The sequence below is a fragment of the Neopsephotus bourkii genome, unplaced genomic scaffold (assembly GCF_033783945.1).
Source record: "Neopsephotus bourkii isolate Nb327-2 ecotype Australia unplaced genomic scaffold, CSIRO-AGI_Nbou_v1 NB_1491, whole genome shotgun sequence".
NCBI lineage: Eukaryota > Metazoa > Chordata > Aves > Psittaciformes > Psittacidae > Neopsephotus > Neopsephotus bourkii.
In genome coordinates this window covers 468,714-489,805 of record NW_026901967.1, presented here as the reverse complement: position 1 = coordinate 489,805, position 21,092 = coordinate 468,714, and the positions used below count along the sequence as shown (strand labels likewise).

The 21,092-nt window shown below is 38.3% G+C and overlaps 1 protein-coding gene across 1 annotated transcript in view; it reads left to right on the top strand.

Moving 5' to 3' along the window:
- The window catches only part of MSH3 (mutS homolog 3), a 113,760-nt gene that overhangs the window by 64,163 nt on the left and 28,505 nt on the right, over nt 1-21,092 (top strand). Inside the window, 5 exon segments of the mRNA XM_061369302.1 lie at nt 6,858-7,045; nt 9,860-10,028; nt 14,277-14,341; nt 15,720-15,836; nt 17,979-18,086. Of these exon segments, the coding sequence (XP_061225286.1) occupies nt 6,858-7,045; nt 9,860-10,028; nt 14,277-14,341; nt 15,720-15,836; nt 17,979-18,086 (647 nt within the window).

Genomic DNA, 21,092 nt, shown 5'->3' with positions numbered 1-21,092 from the left:
GTCAACTGCAGGAAAAATAGGTGAATGTGGCAACTCTTTCATCCTTCAGGCCATTTAGACTCCAGTGACTTAAGTATTTGAGGGGGTATGTTTCATGAAGGGAGAACTCTGAAGTGGACAGAGATAGCTGGGTTGGCTTAGTCATTCCCAACATCTTTCGTTCACATCAGCCACTGAAGAGCTTATTATTATGCAATGCACTTTGCACCGGTAACCTTTAGAGGAGACAGAAAAAAATGAAGGCAAAACAGTTCTCTGCTTTGGAACTGACTTATGGGAACTCTTCTGATAAATAACATCATTTTGTATTTTCCTGGTCTGACTTTTTGTGTTTTTGTGTTTTTTATTTTGTTTTGTTTTAGTAAGTCTGCTAATGCTTCTTGTTTGGTAACGTAATTCATATTGACAGTTGTTAAATGATCCTCCACAAGTTCCCATAGCCCCAAACCGAAACCACCAAACAGCATTGCTGATTTGCCTTCAGGTATGAGTAGCGTAGAGTTAGAACAGCATTATTGTAGTGGCAATTAGTTATTACCTTGGAGGTTGTGTTACCACCTTCAAGTTTGTCCCAGCTTGAAAAAGGACTATGGGAATGAATAAGGAGACAGGAACAAAGTTACTGTTCTATGGAGAGTAGAATTAATACAAGCACTGGTTCTTAGTTTTTACAGCTCCAGCATCTGACATCTTGCCCTGGCAGAAATGCTGTCAACAGCAGAATGGTCTCACCCTCCTTGGTGGCAAGAGAAGGGTGGCTGGAGAGCAACTGTTTGAAGACTTCTTGGTAACATTCAAAAGCTGACTTCAAGAGGAAACAGAGAATTGCCAAGAGCTTTGATTAGAAAGAGCCTGGAGCAGATGCAAAACTAGATCTTCCTGGAAGAACACATTGGTTCAACTGTTTTCCATAACCAGTTCAGCTGTGCCCCCTAGGCCCTGGAGAGAGCCACCAAATAATAGAACAAAATGTAGGCCACATGCATTTCCTTTTGTGATCTGCATCTTAGGACAGTGGGAAATATGAATAACAGGAACATATTTTTGTGTCTCAGTCAGAGTAATTACTCTTGTCTTGGAGTGCACATAAGGGCAGTACAGCAGTTGGAGACCTATGATTGAATAGGTCTAAAACCCAGTACAGAGTAAACATGTCATCAGTACTTTTAGTCATGTGTCCTACAGATCCATCCTGATGTTGCTTGCTGTTTTCATGCCTGGCTTCATGTAGTGTGTTTCAGAAGATAAACATTTATACAGCCTAGATCCCTAAATGTTTATCAGTACCTTTTGCACAGTAATTTTTATTTTGTCTTTTACTAAAGCTTAGTCACCAAAGTGAACAGGAATCATCATAACAAATAGTCACTGAATTTTAGAACAGGTTAAAGTGACGCTGTTCACTGAACTCCTGTACAAGGTATGAGGTCAAGAATCAAACCTTTCCTGGGTGTGTAGGAAAGTGTCATTTCAGTTTGTTCTGCTTCTGACGTCCGCCATAGGCTCTCCCTTGTTTGCAGTTCCTCACAATTTCTTGCAGTTGAAAAAGCCTGTTCAGTTCTAAATCACTCTCAAAAACTTTGAGCCCACTTAATCAGGGCTGCTCACCTGTGCAAAATAAAGTAGGTGGGCAGTTGCTTACAAAGGAGGGTGTTGGCTGCTTGGATGCTTCCAGGGGTTTACCCTTGGTTTTCCAGTGAATAGTTAACTGTTGTGCTCAGACTCCTTGGTGAAGAAGGGTGCTGCCTAGATGACTGCTGAGTGTTTAAAATCTTTGCTATAAGCTTGTCATCTAGAATGGTGCTGAAAATGTGCTCTTCTCTGAAAGGTGTGTTTAATACTTCATTGAAGATTGTGTTATTCAGCAACACAAGATTAGAGTAGATTCGGAGAAAAATGTTGTATTTCAAATTATTTTTTTTTCTCTTACTAAATCAATTAAATCAATATCTGCTGTATATGCCCAGCAAATTAGTTACTGTTTGAATAGAATGTTTAAAATAAATTCTCCCCATATCATGTTGTTGACTTCAGATAACATGTACCTTTTATATTTTATATTTTTTCTTCCATGAAAGCACATCTTGTGTATGCTATACTTTTAATCTTTTAAAGAATTTGTACCATAGATATTTTTAGACTTGCTTATTCGAACAAGTTGTCCCCTGATTATCTGAATTAATAGAAGTAGTGTCATAACAAGGGAACAGAGTAACCTTAAAATTAAATTCCTCATTTTTCCTAAACCAAAACCACTATGCTCACTATATTAAAAATATAAAGGTAGATACTGCATTTTGTAAGGAGTGATAATGTATGCTGCATTTCAACTCACTTTGTTTTTAATTTAAAATGCTTTTAATTTGGAGTGGTCGATGGCTGTCAGCTGTGTGTCTCTCCCGCTCCCTACTAGATCTGTAGGAGACAATTCCACTAATTCAAACAAGGCTAAATTGTTTTCAGTGTTGTTGAAAGTGTGTTAGAGCTGGCATACTGCTGTGGTCTTTCATGCATTGTTTTTGATGGAAATCCTAACCATTTTCAGTACAGTCGCATAAACTGCTGGTTGAAAGTATTGTTTTAGCATTGCTGTCAACTCTCAGGTTACTCTGCTTGTGCCAAAGAAACTGTAATAGCTACCATTGATGGTATTTCCAAGTTAGACTTCAAAACTTGCTTTGAATAAGCTTGTGAGAATCTTCTGTGAATGCAAGAATATTAATCCCACTTTGTGCAAACCATTTTTACTTCATTTTAAAGCTTCTAATATATAATAGTGTTACATGTATTTTCTAACGTTACTTAGGATTTAAGTGAAATCAGTCCCACTTTAATGGACCCTGGCTTTCCCGAAGTATTTTAATCATCTGTTCCAAGTTACATGTTTGCTTAGTTAATCATTTCTGCAGGGGAGCCATTAAATTTTAGATTCAGAGTCCTGCGGTGTTACTAAAATCAAGCCAAGAGAAACAGTAACACTCTGAATAAGCACAAAAAGGGTATGTTCACCCTCTTTCTTGGGAATGCTGCTTTTAACAATATTGTTTGCAGTAAATGCTGGATTTCTTGTTCTCCAAAGGTACTGTAGAACTTAGCTCACAGTAAAATCAGGTACGTTTTAACTCATTATATGTCTGTTATGGTGTGTAAGCTTTCACAGTTGCCATGAGAAGATTCGGCATGTTCATTAGACATCCTTTGAGAAATCTCATGATAACTTTCAGGGTCGTTTATGGCTTTGTACATGACCAAGGTTGTTTGTTCCCCCCTCTCAAATTCTTTTATAGATGACACTTTCTTGAAATCTAGTTTCATACCCCTACTGAAGCCTCACCCTCACAAGCCTCACCACCCTTACTGAAGAACATCTTAGAGAAGTTTTTATGTATTCTTAGAACTTTTTCCCACCTTCAGTAGGTATTGTACTCATTAAATCCCTTTTTTGTTCCTTTTTTTTAAAAGAACAATTAAAACAACCACCACCAGCTGGTCAACAGATGTATTTCTTACTGTCCATATTTTCTTGTTCTTCTTTTCTGGACATTGCTATAAATCAGATAATGCTATTTTTCAAGGACCAGTGTTGCAATTTAGTGTGGCATGGCTTCAGCCTTTGCCTCTTTGAGTTCATTTTGTAGTCAAGGGAAGTCTTGCAGACTTCTGTCCTTTTATCTACATCAGTGTTGATGATGATGATGTACTTGGTCATACTGTATTTTACTTTACCAGACCAAGCCTGGATTTATCATTTATTTAGTCTTTCAGACCTTTTGTTTGTGCTTTGACTTCAAATGCCATTGACAGATTTGCTGCTTTATTATTTATGTTCTTGTCAGAGCTTTTGCAAGATAGAATAAGTAAGCTCCAGATTATCAGAAAGATGCTGATAAATTGCAGCGAGTGCAGGGGAGAGCCAGAGTTTTCATGGGGCTGAAAAATGGATTGTTTACGAAGAAAGATTAAAAGACTATAGTTTGGTTAAATTGATGATTTGGTTAAATTGAGGAGAACATAAGGTTTAGAGATACTTGTTAACACCCTGTTAATAGCAGAAAAGCAGATGAGATAGTGTGGTACAAAAGAGTAAAACTAGAAACACTGGGATTAATTTGATGGAAGGGAAATTTAAGCTGTCTAATAAAGCTTTTACATGATGATACTTACTGCTTTATGATTAATTTCTGAAAGGAAGTGCTCAGCACACGGCTTCTAAGAATATTAGGGCCCAAGAGAAGACAAAAAGAAAACTCATGCAGAAAAATTCAACAGTTGCAGGAAACCACCCAATGGGTGTCTTATATCCCTAATTTACATAGATCTGAAACAAAGATGAATTTAGGTTTTCCAGAAACATTCAGAATGAAATCTCTTTGGTCTTCCAAAACTGTCACAAAATCATGGCTTGACTTCACGAACGAAGATTTGGGAAGGTCTTTTACTCACGCTTACTACAAGCACGCTGATGACTAAGAAGGCCAATGTGGGATAGGCAAATCCGGCTACAAAAAGCACAGCAGAAGGTCTCCTTGGGTGGAACACGTGGGGCGCGATTCTTCCTGTGTTGTCTTTTCTCCTCGAGACTAGTTCTTCGTGAACTCTCAAAGGAGTCAGCGGCATTATGTATGGTGTGCCTCCAAGTCTCCCGATTGGAGGCCAAGGTGGACCACTGATGGTAGTCAATATGGCCAAGGCTAAGGTATTGTTTCAGGGAGTCCTTATATCTCTTCTTTGGGGCACCTCTCTTGCGGCTACCGGTGGCAAGTTCACCGTAAAACACGATCTTGGGGAGGCGGTGATCCTTCATTCTAGAGGCGTGCCCTGCCCAGCGCAGCTGCAATTTCAGCAATATGGCCTCGATGCTGGTGACCCCTGCCTGTTCGAGGACAGTGACATTAGACACATAGTCAGTCCAATGGATGTTTAGAATTGTATGGAGGCAGTGCTGATGAAAGCGTTCCAGGAGTCGCAGGTGATGACAGTAGATGACCCATGATTCAGACCCATATAAAAGAGTAGACAGTACAATGGCTCTATAGACACTGATCTTTGTACTTTTCTTCAGGCGTTTATTACACCAGACTCTTTTATGGAGTTTTCCAAAGGCTCTATATGCCTTTGCTATTCTGTTGTCTATCTCTTTGTCGATCGTGGCATCCGAGGAAATGATGCTTCCCAGATAGCTGAACTGCTGAACTGTCTTAAGGTCTGACTCACCGATGGTAATATGAGGATGGCGATAATCTTCTTGCGGTGCAGGTTGGTAGAGGACTACTGTCTTCTTCAAGCTGACTTCCAGCCCAAAAACCGCAGCCGCCTCCACAAAGGAAGATGTTAAACGCTGCAGAGCTGCTTCTGTGTGGGCGACAAGGGCAGCATCATCAGCAAAGAGCAGTTCACGGACAAGATGGTTTAGGGTCTTAGTGTGGGCCTTCAGTCGCCTTAGATTGAATAGGCTACCATTGGTACGATATCGAATATAAATGACGTCTTGTTCGTCGAGGTCTGCTGTAGCCCTTTGGAGCATCATGCTGAAGAAGGTTGTACAAAATACTCATGGTTAAATTACACAGTCCTTTAGTGAAGTGTCCACCAACCTTGCCTGTTTGGTAGGGTTCTTTAGCATACAGCCATGCTTCAGGAGAGTATGTAGCAGATACTGGCTTTATGATAGCTTCAGTAACATTTAATTACTCCTGTGATTGAATGCATTTTAAATGGCCAGGAATGATTTTTTTTTTATTTTTATTTTTTGTTTAATAGAGCCTTTATGATAGAACAGATCAGTGAACATGCCAATTAAACTTAAAAATTATTTTCTTTCTAGCTTTATTGTTGTCAGTCTCTTACAACTTCCAGCAGTGATCTACTACTTCCAGAGTAGATTGTCAAGGCTGCAGTTCTAGATGTATCTTTATTCTGTGTTTATACAGCATGGAGGATGCTCTTCCTATTGCTGCTCACAGCAGTGACATGTATTTAATGAGAAGGCGGCCAAGGCTGTAACTGGAGTGTACATTAATTTATTGTTTATGGTTTTCAGAAGATTGCATTTATATGGTGTTCGTGTTGTGAAGGCATTACAGAACAAACTTATTTTAGGGTTACGTATGTGGGGAAGGAGGTGTTCCTTTAGAGCCCAGCATTTTTGTTAATACTTGCTTCTGGGTACATAAGTTATTTGACAGAAATAACCACAGTGTAATAGATGAGAGAATTGTTTTAGCTCTTGCATATGGCTGTGGGAAGGAAAGAGAATGAAAAATTTACCTCTGGGGAGAGATTTCGAAAGAGAAGGGATGGCAAAATAAAAATGCAGGAGTGTTTTATGAAATAGTGATTCATGGAAGCCTGCATGTTCTGCTGTTAATGTCGTACTGATTACCAGAAAACACTGACCAGAAACTGAATATTAGGCTGTTGCCTAGGTAGGAGAGAAAACATAATGTAGGAAGAAAAGGATGTGGCATACAAAGATTTTCATAGTAGAAGCATTCAGTTTGTCCTACTCCCTTCCTTGCATTCTCAGGTGAGGAAAACAAAATGTTTTTTTTCTGTATTGTCAGTGCACTGAAGAAGGAATATCTGATCTACAGATCAGTAAAATATGTTTTATACGTCTATATCCAGCAACAGGAGTAATGGGGATCAGCTGCCGACTGGTTCCTAACAATGGTGGTTGAAATAGTAGTATGCTTTATTAACCTTGTGAATGTGGTAAGACTATGCAGCTGTGTTAGAAATAGTACATCCATTTTTGTTGTATTTTTTATAATTTACAAAAGAGCATAAAAGCTCGTAGAATTAAATGAAAATATAATAATGCACCATAATGATTTAGACATTGCTTCCCTTCTCAGTGCTCAACCCAAGAGTTCTTCTTGATAGTCAGCACCCTGTCTCGCCTGGACTTGGAGATTCAAGCTCTTGTTCCAGTCATACATTCTTATGTGAAAACTCCTCTATTACAAAATGCACTGTTGGAAATCCCAGAACTTCTCTCCCCAGTGAAACATTATTTAAAGATCCTTAATGAAGAAGCAGCCAAGTAAGTAGAGAAAATACATGAATCTTCAGTGCTTCATAAACTTTCTGAGTAAAAGTATTCGATTATGAGGGTTACACATCTGGTTTTAATAAACCTTAGTTTTGTATTTTTTGTTTTATGTACAGGTTACTTAGTTAAAGCAGAGGTTGTTTTCTACAGCTTATATTCTTTTTTTCAAGTTAAGCTGTGAGAGAAAGTAGTTTGCTTAGTGGGTGTTTGCCTCAGGCTGCATAATTTTTTGAAAGTTTTTCAGCTTTTGGGGGGAATGAATTTAGAGCAAAATATGTTTTGCTCATGTTAATTTGTTTAACAATTTTTATTTTTTTTTTTTTTAAATAGAGAAGCTATTTTTTTTTGTGGAGAGACATGACCTTTAGCAGAGTGACTGCTCTGCTGTTAAGAATAAGCCTTTGACTTTTTTTGTGAAAATTCATCAAAGCTTCGAGTGCCCTCCATCCATTTCTAAAAATCTCTTTGCATGGTCACTAATGACAGAGAAAATAAGTTTAATAGTTTTATAGATGGATCTTCCTAAACTTCCATGCTGTAAGCAAGTTTCATTTAACTTTTAACATGATGATAGAAGACTGATTAGGTATTAATGAGATTAATTCTTAATGAGATCTAGTTGACTGTGGTATAGGTGAAGGTTCTTTGATGAAAGATGTGGTCTACAGTTTAATATGTTGCTGTATTGGGGCAGTATAGTCTTGGTGTTTTATTTTCAAAACAGACTGAAACTTCCATTCTATTTATAAAAACTTTTTTTATCTTTCTCCAACTGAGATTTAAAATTAAGAAATTTAAGAATTTAAGAGTGCCTAGACCTTATTTTGTTTGCTTCAGAATTAGAGACACATGCAAGGTGTGTAAATTTAGAAGTGGAGAAGGCTTGAAGTATTTGCTACGCCTATTGGACGGGTGGGATTATGAGATTTCTACTGATGAATGTGATCCAATTATAGTTGTGACAGGTTATGACAAAGCAGAGTGTATCTTAATTATACCAGAATTACTGTAGATAGGTGTAAAATATGCTTCCTTTTTTTTTCCTGTTACTGTATAGATAATGGCTTGAACAGCATACAAAAATAAGATATAATAATATTAGTAGAAGGTATCATCAGAGATCTGCAGAAGTTACACGTTTTATTTGCATTTATTCAAAATGACTGAAAGACCCTACCTTTTGGCCTTTATACAGTTAAAACTTGTGTGTCAGTATTATTTGGACTCAAACCCCTTTCTTTCATTGGAATCATGGTGACTACTTATACATACATGCACTTATATGTATACTGCATCATGTCTTAATTTTATTATGTGGTGTGGGTAAAATACTGTAGTGACATTCAAAAGCATACTTGTGATCCAGGGTTTTTTTTTAGGGGGTGTTTGAGATTTTGAGGTTTGTGGTTTTGGGTTGTTTGGTTTTTTTTTAAACTGTCAACTTTTATATTTTTGGTAGGCATCACACAGCAGTGACAATCTTCACAATCATCTGCTGGCTACTAGCAGTCTTTTTTTTTAGTGCATTCCCATGGAAACAGGTCTAATTAGCACAAAATTGTTTCTAAAAATTAATACTGTATTTTAAAATGACATTTTTGCTGTCATTTTGTGCAATAACTACAGCCACGTAATGCAAAAATCAAAGCACAGCTTAGTGTTACCTGTCTGGTCATTGGTTTGTGACCAGCTATAGTTTCATTCATAGGCAAAGGGATATTAAAGCAAGTAGACTATTAGACTTTTTATTGCTTCCATGTTTTATTGCTTTCAGTTTGCTAATTACTTGCTCTCCAAATATTAGAATTCAGGGTGATTATGCAATTAACTTGTACAGTTTTGTATTTGCTTTCAAATACAAATGTGTTTCCAGTTAACTTAGGGCTGATTTCACTACTTTGTTTGCCTGCTACTTATTAAGATAAGTTAAATTTTTGTTATTTTTGATGACAGCCATATTTTTAATAGCTTTTTCAGCTTCCCAGTTTTAAACATTTAAATGGCATTGTGCATTCAGGTTTCAATCCTGAGCTGAGATAGTGCAGCCAAAACAATTCTGTCATTTTCTGACACTGAGACTAGAAAAAGAGTCTTTGTTTTGCATGTATTAAAAATGCTCTAGTTAATCTTTTCCTTGAGAAAAGAAGGAAGCTGCTCCGAGAAACTCCTGATGACATTCTGCTTTGATGAAGGCCTATTGGGAGGGACTTCTCAATCCACATGATAATCTGTCAATTTGTCTAAATTCTTAATACATTTCAAATCCGTGTTCAGAAATTATCTAAAACTTTGCATTTAATCATGACAAAGATGTTGTCAGCACTTGGAGTGCACCAGGTTGGTACAGCAATTCCATTCCAGAATTAGGATTGAGGCAGAAAGGAATGGTTTTTCTTGTGCTTCCTTTTCTTGCTCTACTCAACTGAGGGAGAACAAACAGAAATCTGCAGAATGCACATCCAGAAACTGCAGGAAACCTGAGTCAGCAATACCAGAATGAGCATGAAGTGATACAGTAGAAAGAAACAGGAACAGATTGGGTTTGAACCATTTGGGGGGTTATCTTGGTGCAGCTTCTTAGAGCTCATGTACACAGTTCCTTTCTATTTATGTAGTGTGTATGACAGCTTTCTGTAAATGTGCTGTATCATGACGCAGTAGCAGACAACCTATATTTAGAGTGGAATAAAAAGCTGGTGTTAAAACAAATGAAAATTAACAAATAAAAGTATGGACACAGCCCATAGAATTAGAAAACTTATCTTCGGTTTTACCATTATTTTATCTTATGCTTCTTATGGATAGGACTGGAGATAAAACCCAGTTGTTCAAGGACCTTACAGACTTCCCTGTCATCAGAAAGAAAAAAGAGGAGATTCTGGATGTGCTTTCTAAAATCCAACTGCATCTGCTGGACATTCGTAAACAGATCAAGAACCCTTCTGCAGAATATGTTACAGTTTCTGGTCAAGAGGTAATATCGTATCTATTATATATGGCAGTACGCTTGCTTGTCAGAAAAACGGCTTAAAAGTTAGACTTAACTTGAACTTTCTTCATTTAATATGATACTCAATGAGGTCATATACTTTAAAGAACATGATTTTTTGTACAACTTCAAAGTCCAGTTTTGTGACACTTCACTTTTTTAAGTGAATTGCTTTAGTGATTCAGATAATAAACCCAGGTTATTTCAGTTGAGTTTGATTCAGTAATGTTTTGGTTTTCCACATATGTAGAAACGCTTGCATGCTTCCAGGGTTACTTATGTGGCTATTAAGTGCTGAAATATTCTCAGAGAACCAAAAAGCACATCATTAGGTTGATTTGAAGAATGGTAAAATGATTTGTAATTACTGATTAAAGCTGTAACTTGAAAGATGGGAGAGAAGAGAAACAGTTTTAAGAATGATACTTTTTTTTTTTACTTTTAGTTCTTAGAAATAGTAGTTGCAGAACAGAGCTTTTGTTTGCCAGATGCTGTGTAAGTGTGGGCAGGCCATGCTCCAGCTGCCTGAGAAGTTCAGTGCAAGAAAATGAAGAGAGATGGCAGATCCTGGTTGGTGGGGGAGCTGAAAGGAGTAGTGAGGTAGCTGTTCAGTTTTGGCCTTTGGCAGCTCAGAGTAGGAAGACTGGGGAAAATGCCACAGGAAACAGAAAAGAAAGGAGTTAGGGAACTAAGAGTTAGGAACAAGAGCTGGGAATAAAAAGAGTAAAGATAAGGAGGGAAAGAGCTGGAAGCAGCCCATTGTCACATTGGGGGCCTAGGAACGTGGAAAAGACCCAAGAGAAACATCATGGTCCTGATAGGGCATGGTGAAGGTGAGAGAGAGTCAGAAGGAATGGATTAAAGATAGCAGCATTTGATGAACACCTTAGGTGGGTATTGTCCGTCTATGATGGGGGTACAGAACTGATGGACAGGCATAGAGCAGTTGATGTCATCTACCTGGACTTGTGCAAAGCGTTCGACACTGTCCCGCATGACATCCTTGTCTCTAAATTGGAGAGACATCAATTTGATAGGTGGACCACTCAGTGGGTAAATAACTGGCTGGATGGCCGCACATGAAGGCTTGTGGTCAATGGCTCAGTCTCCAACTGGAGACCAGTAATGAGTGGTGTCCCTCAGGAATCACTGTTGGGACCAGTCTTGTTTGGTGACATGGTCAGTGGGATTGAGTGCACCCTCAGCAAGTTTGTCAATGACACCAAGCTGTATGGTTTGCTTGATACGGTGGAGGGAAGGAATGCCATCCAGAGGGACCTTGACACACTTGTGAGGTGGGCTGATGCCAACCTTACAAAGTTTAACCATGACAAGTGCAAGGTCCTGGGTCAGAGCAATCCCAGGCACAGCTACAGGCTGGGCAAAGAAGAGATTCAGAGCAGCCCTGTGGAGAAGGACTTGGGGGTGTTGGTCAATGAGAAACTTAACATGAGCCGGCTTCAGTGTGCACTCGCAGCCCAGAAAGCCAACTGTATCCTGGGCTTCATCAAAAGGATGAAGGATGTGTTAAAAATTAAACAGAGGAAGTTTAGATTGGATATAAGGAAGAAATTCTTTACTGTGAGGGTGGTGAGGCACTGGAATGGGTTGCCCAAGGAAGTTGCGAATACTCCATACCTGGCAGTGTTCAAGGCCAGGCTGGACAGCCTTGGGTGTCACAGTTTAGTGTAAGGTGTCCCTGCCCATGGCAGGGGGGTTGGAACTAGATGGTAAGATCCTTTCCAACTCTAACTATTCTATGATTCTGCGATTTTTGATGGTGAAGCTGGCAAGAGGAAGCATAGGTAAAGCTTTGGGGTAGGCTATTAGATGCTGACATCCAAAAGCAGAAATTTGGAAGAGTGTATTTGAGTATTGTGTGAGGAAGGGAAGGGCCAGGATTTGAGAGGTTTGTCTCAGAGAGGCTGCCTTAAAAGGTGGGTGATGACACGTGTGTGAAGAAAGGAGAAGAAGTAATTGATCAATGAGAGAGGAGCATCTGATGAAGTAGACAGATACAAGCTTACCAGGAGGGTTTGAGAAACGACCAGGCACTATGCACGTGTTCGTGAGAGGAGAGCTTTGTAATGGGACAGCTCAGAAGCCCTTGCAGACAGGCTGCCATGTCTTTGGTGTATTCGTGAAAGGAGCTGCAGAGCTTAGGGATAGTTGTTACTTAATTACATCTGGTATGGGTGTTTCAGAGACATCAAATAAAGCAATAGAGGGAGATGATTGTGAGGAAAGGAAGGATACTAAAGGAATGGAAGTAATGGAAAGGGGATTGTATGGGAGTTCCAGAGCAGTCTCCTTAAGTTACGCTGTCTTTTCAGTTCTGTATGGTGTATTCTCATATTCTTGTAGCAGTCTGATAGATGTAGTATTCAAATGCTTCCTCACATCAGACTTGGGCAGAAAGCAGGTTTATGATTTGCTAGTTCTGGAAGCTAGAGAAGCTGCCACGAAACTGTTTTATGCAACCCCCTACTCTTGAACAGCTGTTCAAGGTACAGGCCTTTTTGGAGAAAAAAAAAATAACTATTTTTTCCTTAATATGTGCTCCCAAAACCATGGTTGTGAACACATGGTTAGATTTTCAGAGTCAGCCCAGGTTGTTAACCTATGTTTGTTAAGTTCCTGTTGGAGTTCTGATGAAGATCTAGCTGACGCATACCTTTTCCAAAATACGAGGTTACCTCCCTATCTATCCTATCTTTTGTTTCCAGAACTGTAATGTAATTCATAGTGTGCACTGAACAGGACAGAAAGCAGTCTGGATAGCAATAGCATTGCTATTCATTTCAGGCAGGATTTAGAGAGGAATTGCTATATATGTCAAATACTGATTTCTTGTATTGCATAAGCAGTGCTTTGGTCCCATTTATTTATTATTGCAATTATTTATCTAATAGGGCTAAGAACGAAAGCAAATGCTTTTGTTTTTTTGAAGAAGATTGCAAACTCTCTGCTTGTTCCTCAGTAGCCACACAAACAGGCCGGGCGACTGAACTGGCTGTGTTAATTCAGACTGTTTTTAGTCATCCAGCACAGACACAGTTGTCACACTATTTTGTGTCTTCCTTTCCTAAACACTGGATATTGGAGATGATCTTCAGAAAAAGCTGTAATACCAGCACATCAGCAACACCACTAGTGGTGGCAGCAGTTGTCTCATGTTCAGATCTTTGCAGACCTCTGCTTTTACCCATTTTCAGTCTTTTTATCTCACACGTGTCATGCAGTTTCAGGGTTTCTACATTAACCAAATATGTTAAAAGTGTCTTATATGAATTAAAAACTAGTGCACTATGTCCTTGCTGGAGTCTTGTGCTCACATTAGAATTATCCTTCTTCTCTGTACTTGAGGGTGATTGCTGGCTGTTCTGGTGAGGTGTGGGAGTTTTTATCTAAAACGTACTAAATGTAATGGAAAAGCTTTGTCAGCTTTTCTGTGAAGGTGGTCAGATTCTGAGTTAATCTAATCTCTGGTAAAAATCTGGTTTCCAGTTGAAATTTTTCATTTGAGAATGCCTCAATTCTTTGACATCCAGGACCTCAGGCTAGTGTTATAAAGATAACGGACATGAATCATATAAAATACAGCAATAAACAAATCATATAAATTACACTGTACTGAGCCTCTTGCTACTACTTTCCTTGTTCCTTCACTTTCTGACCCCAAGTTGATAGAAACTCGATGGAAGGTACTGTTGATGCAGTGCTAGCATTTGAGAGTTTGAGCTCCTGTCTGTGAAATGTAGGTGGCTGTGGCTCAGCAGAATCACTGATCCCGAGGCAGGAGGACACATCTCTCTGATAAGGAGTAGCTTTATCAGGTGATCTATAGCATAGAGTCAGTGTAAATGCTAAATTCTCTACAAGCCCCAGTCAGGATCAGATAAGTAAAACTTACCTACTAGCTTTAGTATGGCTTTGGCTTAGTAAGAGGAAGGTGAGGAGAACGTGTTTGTGGGTTTGAATAGAAGGGCAGAGATGGGGCAGCAACATGGTAGGGCTCAAGAACAGGATAGGAGTTGCTTGTTTGTCAGAAAATATTTATGCCATAACCCTCACTAGTGGGGCAAAAAACATTAGCTTCTGGTCTGCTCAGTCAGTGTAGGCTGATCTTGGTTTTCTTCTGATGCATGCAGATTTCCTGATGCATGATGATTATGATTCTGTAATCTTTCTTACATCCCATGGTGTGTAATATTATATTTCTGTTTATTTTAGTTCACGGTAGAAGTCAAGAATTCCCATAAATCATCTGTGCCATCTGACTGGGTTATGGTTAGTAGGTATGTAAAATCTCTTTGAAGTTTGTTCTGTTTTTATATTAAGAGTGGTATTTTAGTATTACAGTTAATTACATACACATTCTCATTGCTCCATGTGTTTGTGGTTTTGGTTTCATTTTTTATTTGAAAACCAACCAACCAACATTGTTAATTTATTGCCATAGTCAGTTTTGCTTAAACACAACAAAAACAAATTGAAAAAACAGAGTCCTTAAAATGTTTGTTTTTACATGGTATATCCTTGGTGCACTATGTTACTTGCTTAATCTTTCATACATGAAAGTATGTATGCTGGTGTCCAGAATTACAGTCTGAATTCAGTTTTGCCTGTAGCTTGTACATACAAATCTTTCATAAAATTTTGATCTTATTCAGACAGGTGAAGGTAGCTGTGCATCTCAATATAGCCATTCCATTTAAAATGTCATTTCACGTATTCATACAGGCAAGGTTTGCTTGCTGTGGTACTTCATGTTGTGTAATTATGATTTTAAATAGCTTTGGATACTTTTCCCAGTAGATGAAACAAAGATAAGTTGAATTATGTAGTTGGCTTTTTTCTTTTCAGTAATTTATTTTATTATTTAAACAGGTGGAATACCTGAATGTTACAATTTGTAGAGTCCATGTATGTGTAGAGTCCAGTGCTGTAGTGTGTGGAGTCCAATATTATAATGCATAGTGTTCTTTACAAGGCCTGGTGTGTGTAATGTGTGAGCACAAACATCTTGCGCCAGAAATAGGCATAATCAAGGTGGACCCTGAAGCTACCTTCTATCCACTTACACAAGAATTCAGTATTAAAAGCACACAAATCAGACAGAATGAACATGATGAAGAACAAATTACAGCTAATCTGGATTTTGTAAAATAATGCCTGGGAATGCGAAAGTGACTCCTTAATCAAAATGCATACATAAATAGCAAGTGTACAAAGAGAAACTTACAAGACAATCTGTATTTACTAAGTTTATTACAGGTTCATCATGAAGTTTTCCTCTTTAAAGTGATTTTTTTTTTTTCTTGGAGTTCCTTATACATGCAATCACAGAAAAGTCATCCCTTTGTGCAGTGTATTGCTGAACAAAATTTTGTGAAATGTATAAACTGAAGTAATAATATGCTACATTGTAAAAAACATTTCAAGAGCCTTATGAATGGGTAGCAATGCAGTAACTTTATTCACAGCAAAAATAATTGGAATCAATAGAGTTTGGTACCAAAATAAAAGACTTCTTTATTTATTTTTTAAACATTTATTTTTTAAACATTTATTTTCAGAGCTCACAAAAGACAAACTAGTCCAATTTTGTATGGATGGTGTAACTGATTGCTTAGTAACCTTTATTTCATATTTGGCTTTTCTCTCTTTTTCCAGTACAAAAACTGTCAGCCGTTTCCACTCTCCTTTTATTATAGAAAATTACAGACATCTGAATCAGCTCCGGGAGCAGCTAGTCCTTGACTGTAGTGCTGAATGGCTACGATTTTTAGAGTGAGTTTCCAAAATAGAGTCATTTTTTGTCATTGTATTTATTTTTTTTAAGATTAAGATTTTTCTTTTTCTGTTGTTATAGTGGAAATAAAATAATAAACATTGATAATTTAATTATATTGCCCACAACAACTTCAAAGAGAGTCAATTAAAATATTATTCTTCACTTTAAAGCATTTGGATGCAAGAAATTTGCAGACTGAGTCCTGAGACCAGCAGAGATATCTCTAGATTTTACAATTCTGATGAAAATACACTATTAAATATATAAAAGTGGCTTGCAAAATTTGAAAGCTATTAGCACTGCATTAAAAACCTGAAAGTAACATTTTGAGTTAAACCAAATCTAGTAATTTTACTATTACAGTACAAGGTAATTGAACTGGAAAAAAGAATTTAATATACAAGTTAACCAAATTCACTTCTAATCTTAATTGAAATAGAGTATGTCTTTGCTGTTAAGTGTTCCATTACCTAAAAAAAACAAATAATTAAGTACTGTAACTTGACAGGGTTTGAGTTAGGAATGTTCAGGGTGCCCAAAGGCAGACCCTTGGCTTAGTGTGATTTATCATACTCCTATGTTTCGTATGCTATCCCTGCCAGTTGACTGGGTCTGTTTGATAGAAAGTAATGGGGCTGTTCCTGTCCCTTATAATGGGCACAGAAGACCTGTTTGTCTCAGATCTAAGTTTTGAATAAAGTTATTTGGCTATTTAGCCAAAGGATCTTTAAAATGGGAGTTTAAAAAATATTTCTCAGACTTCTAAATACCTTTTAATTTTTCAGGTGTCTGGTTGTCAAATATATTTTTTTTACTTCCATAAATTACAGACCCATTGAAATTGTCCCTCTTGTCACAAAGCGGTATTTGGCTTGCTTTCATCTGTGCTTTTTCCCTCATTGTGAAACCTTAAGAAGTTCCTTCAGAAATTGTGTCATGGGACATAACTGATGCCAAGGTTTGCCTCCTAGTAGAAGCCTAGCAATTCCTTAAATTTTGTAGAAATCAGAAAATACATTCCAGTTAACCCTTCTCCTGCTGTGTTGCCTTTGCAATACTGTAAAAATAGTTCTCTTAAATAATTTGTCACTGTATCAGCCATGTAAGTTTGAGTAGACCTATTTTAACCTTTCTTCACTTAGAGAACTGCTGCTTTCATGGTCACTTTGCTGTTGTCCGTGGCCTTGTATGATAGAATGATAGAATTGTTTAGGTTGGAAAAGACCAAGATCATCAAGTCCAACCGTTGCCCCAGAACTGCCAAGGCCACCACTAACCCAAGACACTAAAGGCCTTTTCTACACAGGGATAGTGACTCCACCACTGCCCTGGGCAGCCTGTTCCAATGCCTGAGCACCCTTTCGGGGAAGAAATTGTTCCTAACATCCAGTCTGACTCTCTCCTGGTGCATCTTGAGGCTGTTACCTGTTGTCCTAGCCTTTGTTACTTGGGAGATGAGACCAGCTGTAGGACTTGTGTGTAGGAAAGTGTTCTTGTTCCCCAGCTCTCAATTTTATTTTTTTATTAAAATGACTTAGTTTTGCCCCCCCTACTGGTTTTATATTCCATGCTGTATCTTTGAGATGATGAGAGGGAGAAAAAAAGAAATTCTTCAGGACTATGTGAATGAACTCTACTGAAAACTGTGTCTTCCTGGTAACATTGTTATTCTATTGGGGAAGCAGTACCATAGATGGGAAATTAATTCTTATATTTTCTGCTGTAGATACCACCCTTTACTGAAATTGTAGGCAATTTGTGCATACATGCACTTTCAGGTTTTTGCGGGTTTTTGATGAACATAAGGTTGAAGTGAATCACCAGTTGGGATTGAGTTGCCACTGTGATAAATAGCAGCATTTGTATAAGCATCATGTAGGCAGCAGGGATCAGCTGAAAACCCTTTATATATGATCTAATGAATTTCATTTTGTCTGCTTTTTTTTGAATTCCATCTTGATTAAAGATTGTGTCCTCATATTGTAACTTAATACACTGCTGGGAGTTTTGAATTCAGAGTAATTTTAAGAGCCTGGGAGCTCTGTGAGAAGACTGAGTGGGGTATATTCTGACAGTACATTTGTATCTGTATGAAATTATTTTTTTCTCTTCCGTATCTTATCTTTGTTTTGGTGTAGCCATTTCAATGAACATTATCACCCTCTGTCTAAAGCGGTTGGTCACTTAGCAGCTATTGACTGCCTGTTCTCATTGGCCCAGGTGGCTAAACAAGGAGACTACTGCAGGTAATGAATTTTTAATTTTATGTAGGCTGTTACAGGAAGTAGTTAAATTAAATTTGAATTTTAATAGGTATACTATGACACATTATTAAAATTGTTTACAGTGGATTCAACTTAATCTGATTTTGCAAAGCGACAGTTCTGTGCTTCGTGCAGATCTATAAACATTAGCTCAAATTTGACATCTTATGTTTGTCTGTTGTTTGACCTGACTCTGGTAGGTGGTATCTCACATGTACATAAATATATGTTGGACTTTGTGCAGAAATTTTTTCTTCTCTTTCTCATCAAGGTCTGAATTTATAAAGTCTTTCTAATACCTAAAATTCTAGATATGTTTCAAGGATGTATTTCAGGTAAATATAGTACAAATAACAAATTACAGGTAAATATAGGTAAACAACAGGTAAATATTAGTACTAACTTCCAGAACAGTGATGATGGTTCACCCAGGATCATGTATTTAGCCTGATGAGCTGTGCAACTTACATGTACCCCAGGCACACCAGCCTGGGACTCTGGTGGTGCCAGGGTTGTTCCCCAGTTTCTCTGTGCAGGGGAGACACAAACACTCAAGTCCTGCTTCACCAGAGGTTGGTTCAGAGCTGGCTTCTGAGCCTGAACACCCTCCAGCTGGGTCTTCCTCCCACTCAGGAGCCCACATCTCTTGCACCCCCACAGAGACAGTCAGTCTCACTGGAGTGCTTTCTTCCATGCATTGGGGTTTCTGTCCCCAAAGGCACTGGATGTTCACTGGGCCAGCCACTGCTTCAACCTGCTGAGTGCTGTCCTAGAGGGCAGCCCTTACTGTTTCTGAGGTTTACTGGAGACACTTCTGCAGGGGCTGTTGGCTTCCAGTCCTCAACCATTCAGTCTGTCACACAGTCTGCATTGACTCTCTTTTGAAAATGTGTTTTCAGAAAAACCCTCTCAAATATTATCATGGTGGGGCTGTGCTGCAAGTGCTCCTACAGCTGCTTTGGAATAACTGTATGAATTCTTAACATTTGAGACCCATGGAAATACAACAAATCATGTCTTAAGTGTGTGTGGACGCAGGGAAATCAGCTTACGTGTGCTGATCACTTCTGGACTCTTGGGATCTTGTGTCCCTCTGTCAAAATGTCTTTGAAACTAATTGCTTGGTTCTGTATACTCAGATGAGAAAACAAATTGAAATCTGATTTGTTCACTGTTCAGAGTTCAAATAATTCACTGAATTTTGAAGAGTGGCTTAGAACCACATACAAGCTGGCAAGGAGACTTCTTAGTGAAGCTTCAGGGAAGGTGTCTGTAATTCATTTTGGAGGGCTACTGAAGGAAAGCTTTTCACATTAACTAATATAAGTATTTCAGAGGAATGTTTCTGGTTGATTGAGGATTGTTGCCTACCACCCTACTTGAGGCATATAAACAAGTTGTGAAGTCAGGACATGGGTGCTCCACACAGTTGTTGGAGAGAGAGGAGCACCTTCTACAGCTTTGAGGCATCTCACAACCCCTGCATTGGAAGACTCATCCTTTACATAAAGGATTACAAAATGAACATCACGGCTCCTGGGCAGCAAGGTTAGGTGCCTAAAGATGATGTAGGTAGTCCAGAGATGATCATGTGATGTTTGAGAATCTACTCTGCAGACTGAATTTGTTTAACTTGAAGGAATGCTGTTGGGAAGGTGGTACCTGACTGAAGGACTTGTTATGCATTCCAGAGGAATTTTAATTTAATTTAATTTAATTTTATTTTATTTTTCTGTCTTATGATTCATAATTGTGTGATTGTAGGAGCACACGGCAGGGGAGAGCTCTTGTATTACTATAGCTGAAGCAATACTTCCATGGACCCCTTAGAAGCCAGAACAGGCAGTTAGCAAGATTCATGGCATCCTGAAACCACATCCTGTCTCACAGATACTTGGAAGGAGGATCAAGCAGTTAAAAAAGGGAATTATTTCCAAACCTGAGGGCAGAATTATGAAATGGCAAATGGGTCACTTAGCTGTCATCTCCCTCTCTTGAATACAAAGTGGAGAGGTACAGGTGGAAGTACTTCTAGGTATGTGCTCCTCTTTTCAGACCATCGTATTACAGCTTCAACTTATGCATCCAGCAAGTGTAGAGTGAAATTTCCTTTCTTTGTCCCCAAGGCCTAAGACCCTGTTTGTATTGGTTTCATCTCAGTCATACAACCGCTGGAAGTATCTTTATGCTGAAAAAAAACCCAAAAAGAAATAGTCGTCATAATTCAGTTGAACATGCTGCTTTTGCCTTTTTTGTTCTCTGAAGAACATGCAGCTCTTGGAGATGGAGGTTTTCAGACATGGAGATATGTAAGAATTATACATGTTACATTAGTAGACATGTAGACAAATTTACAGCTAAGGTGGAAGCATTTGAGACAAAACTTTCTACATGACTTGGAGATGAGAGAAAAAAAGTGTTGATCTGTTTGCATGTTAATTTATAAAAAGGTACTGTCATTTCAGTGTTTCAACTTAGGTAGTAAGCTCTTTTATAGACAGTTGTTTGGTGACTGTTATTGGATGTTGCTGTCGGATTGCAAGAGCTGTAATGTTTATTGAAAGATTATTGCCTCATCATACCCTAGTCTTTGATGTGGACAATTTTCTTTACTCCGATGCTCCACTTAGGACTTAATGTAGTAACAGGCTGAACCAGTTCATAGCAAGATCATTCTGAGAATATGAAATGTGTCTGCAGAAAGTGGCACTTGGCAGAAGTTGGTGCAATGATGGGATGAAAGCAAACTCATCAGTTTGGGAGTTTTGCTATTGCTAATTCAATTTGTAGTTCTTAATAGTTTTTTTTAGAATACACATAAACAACTGAAAACTTTCCCTAGGCCATGAAAACTGAAGAAAATACTCTAAAGTTTCTTTTTTTTCCAATCTGCTAATATTCTAATGTGTTTTTTTTATGCCTGAATGACACCAAGGAATTCTTTAAAAATGCCTGATAGCACTAATTAATTTTTCTCTCTCCACCCAC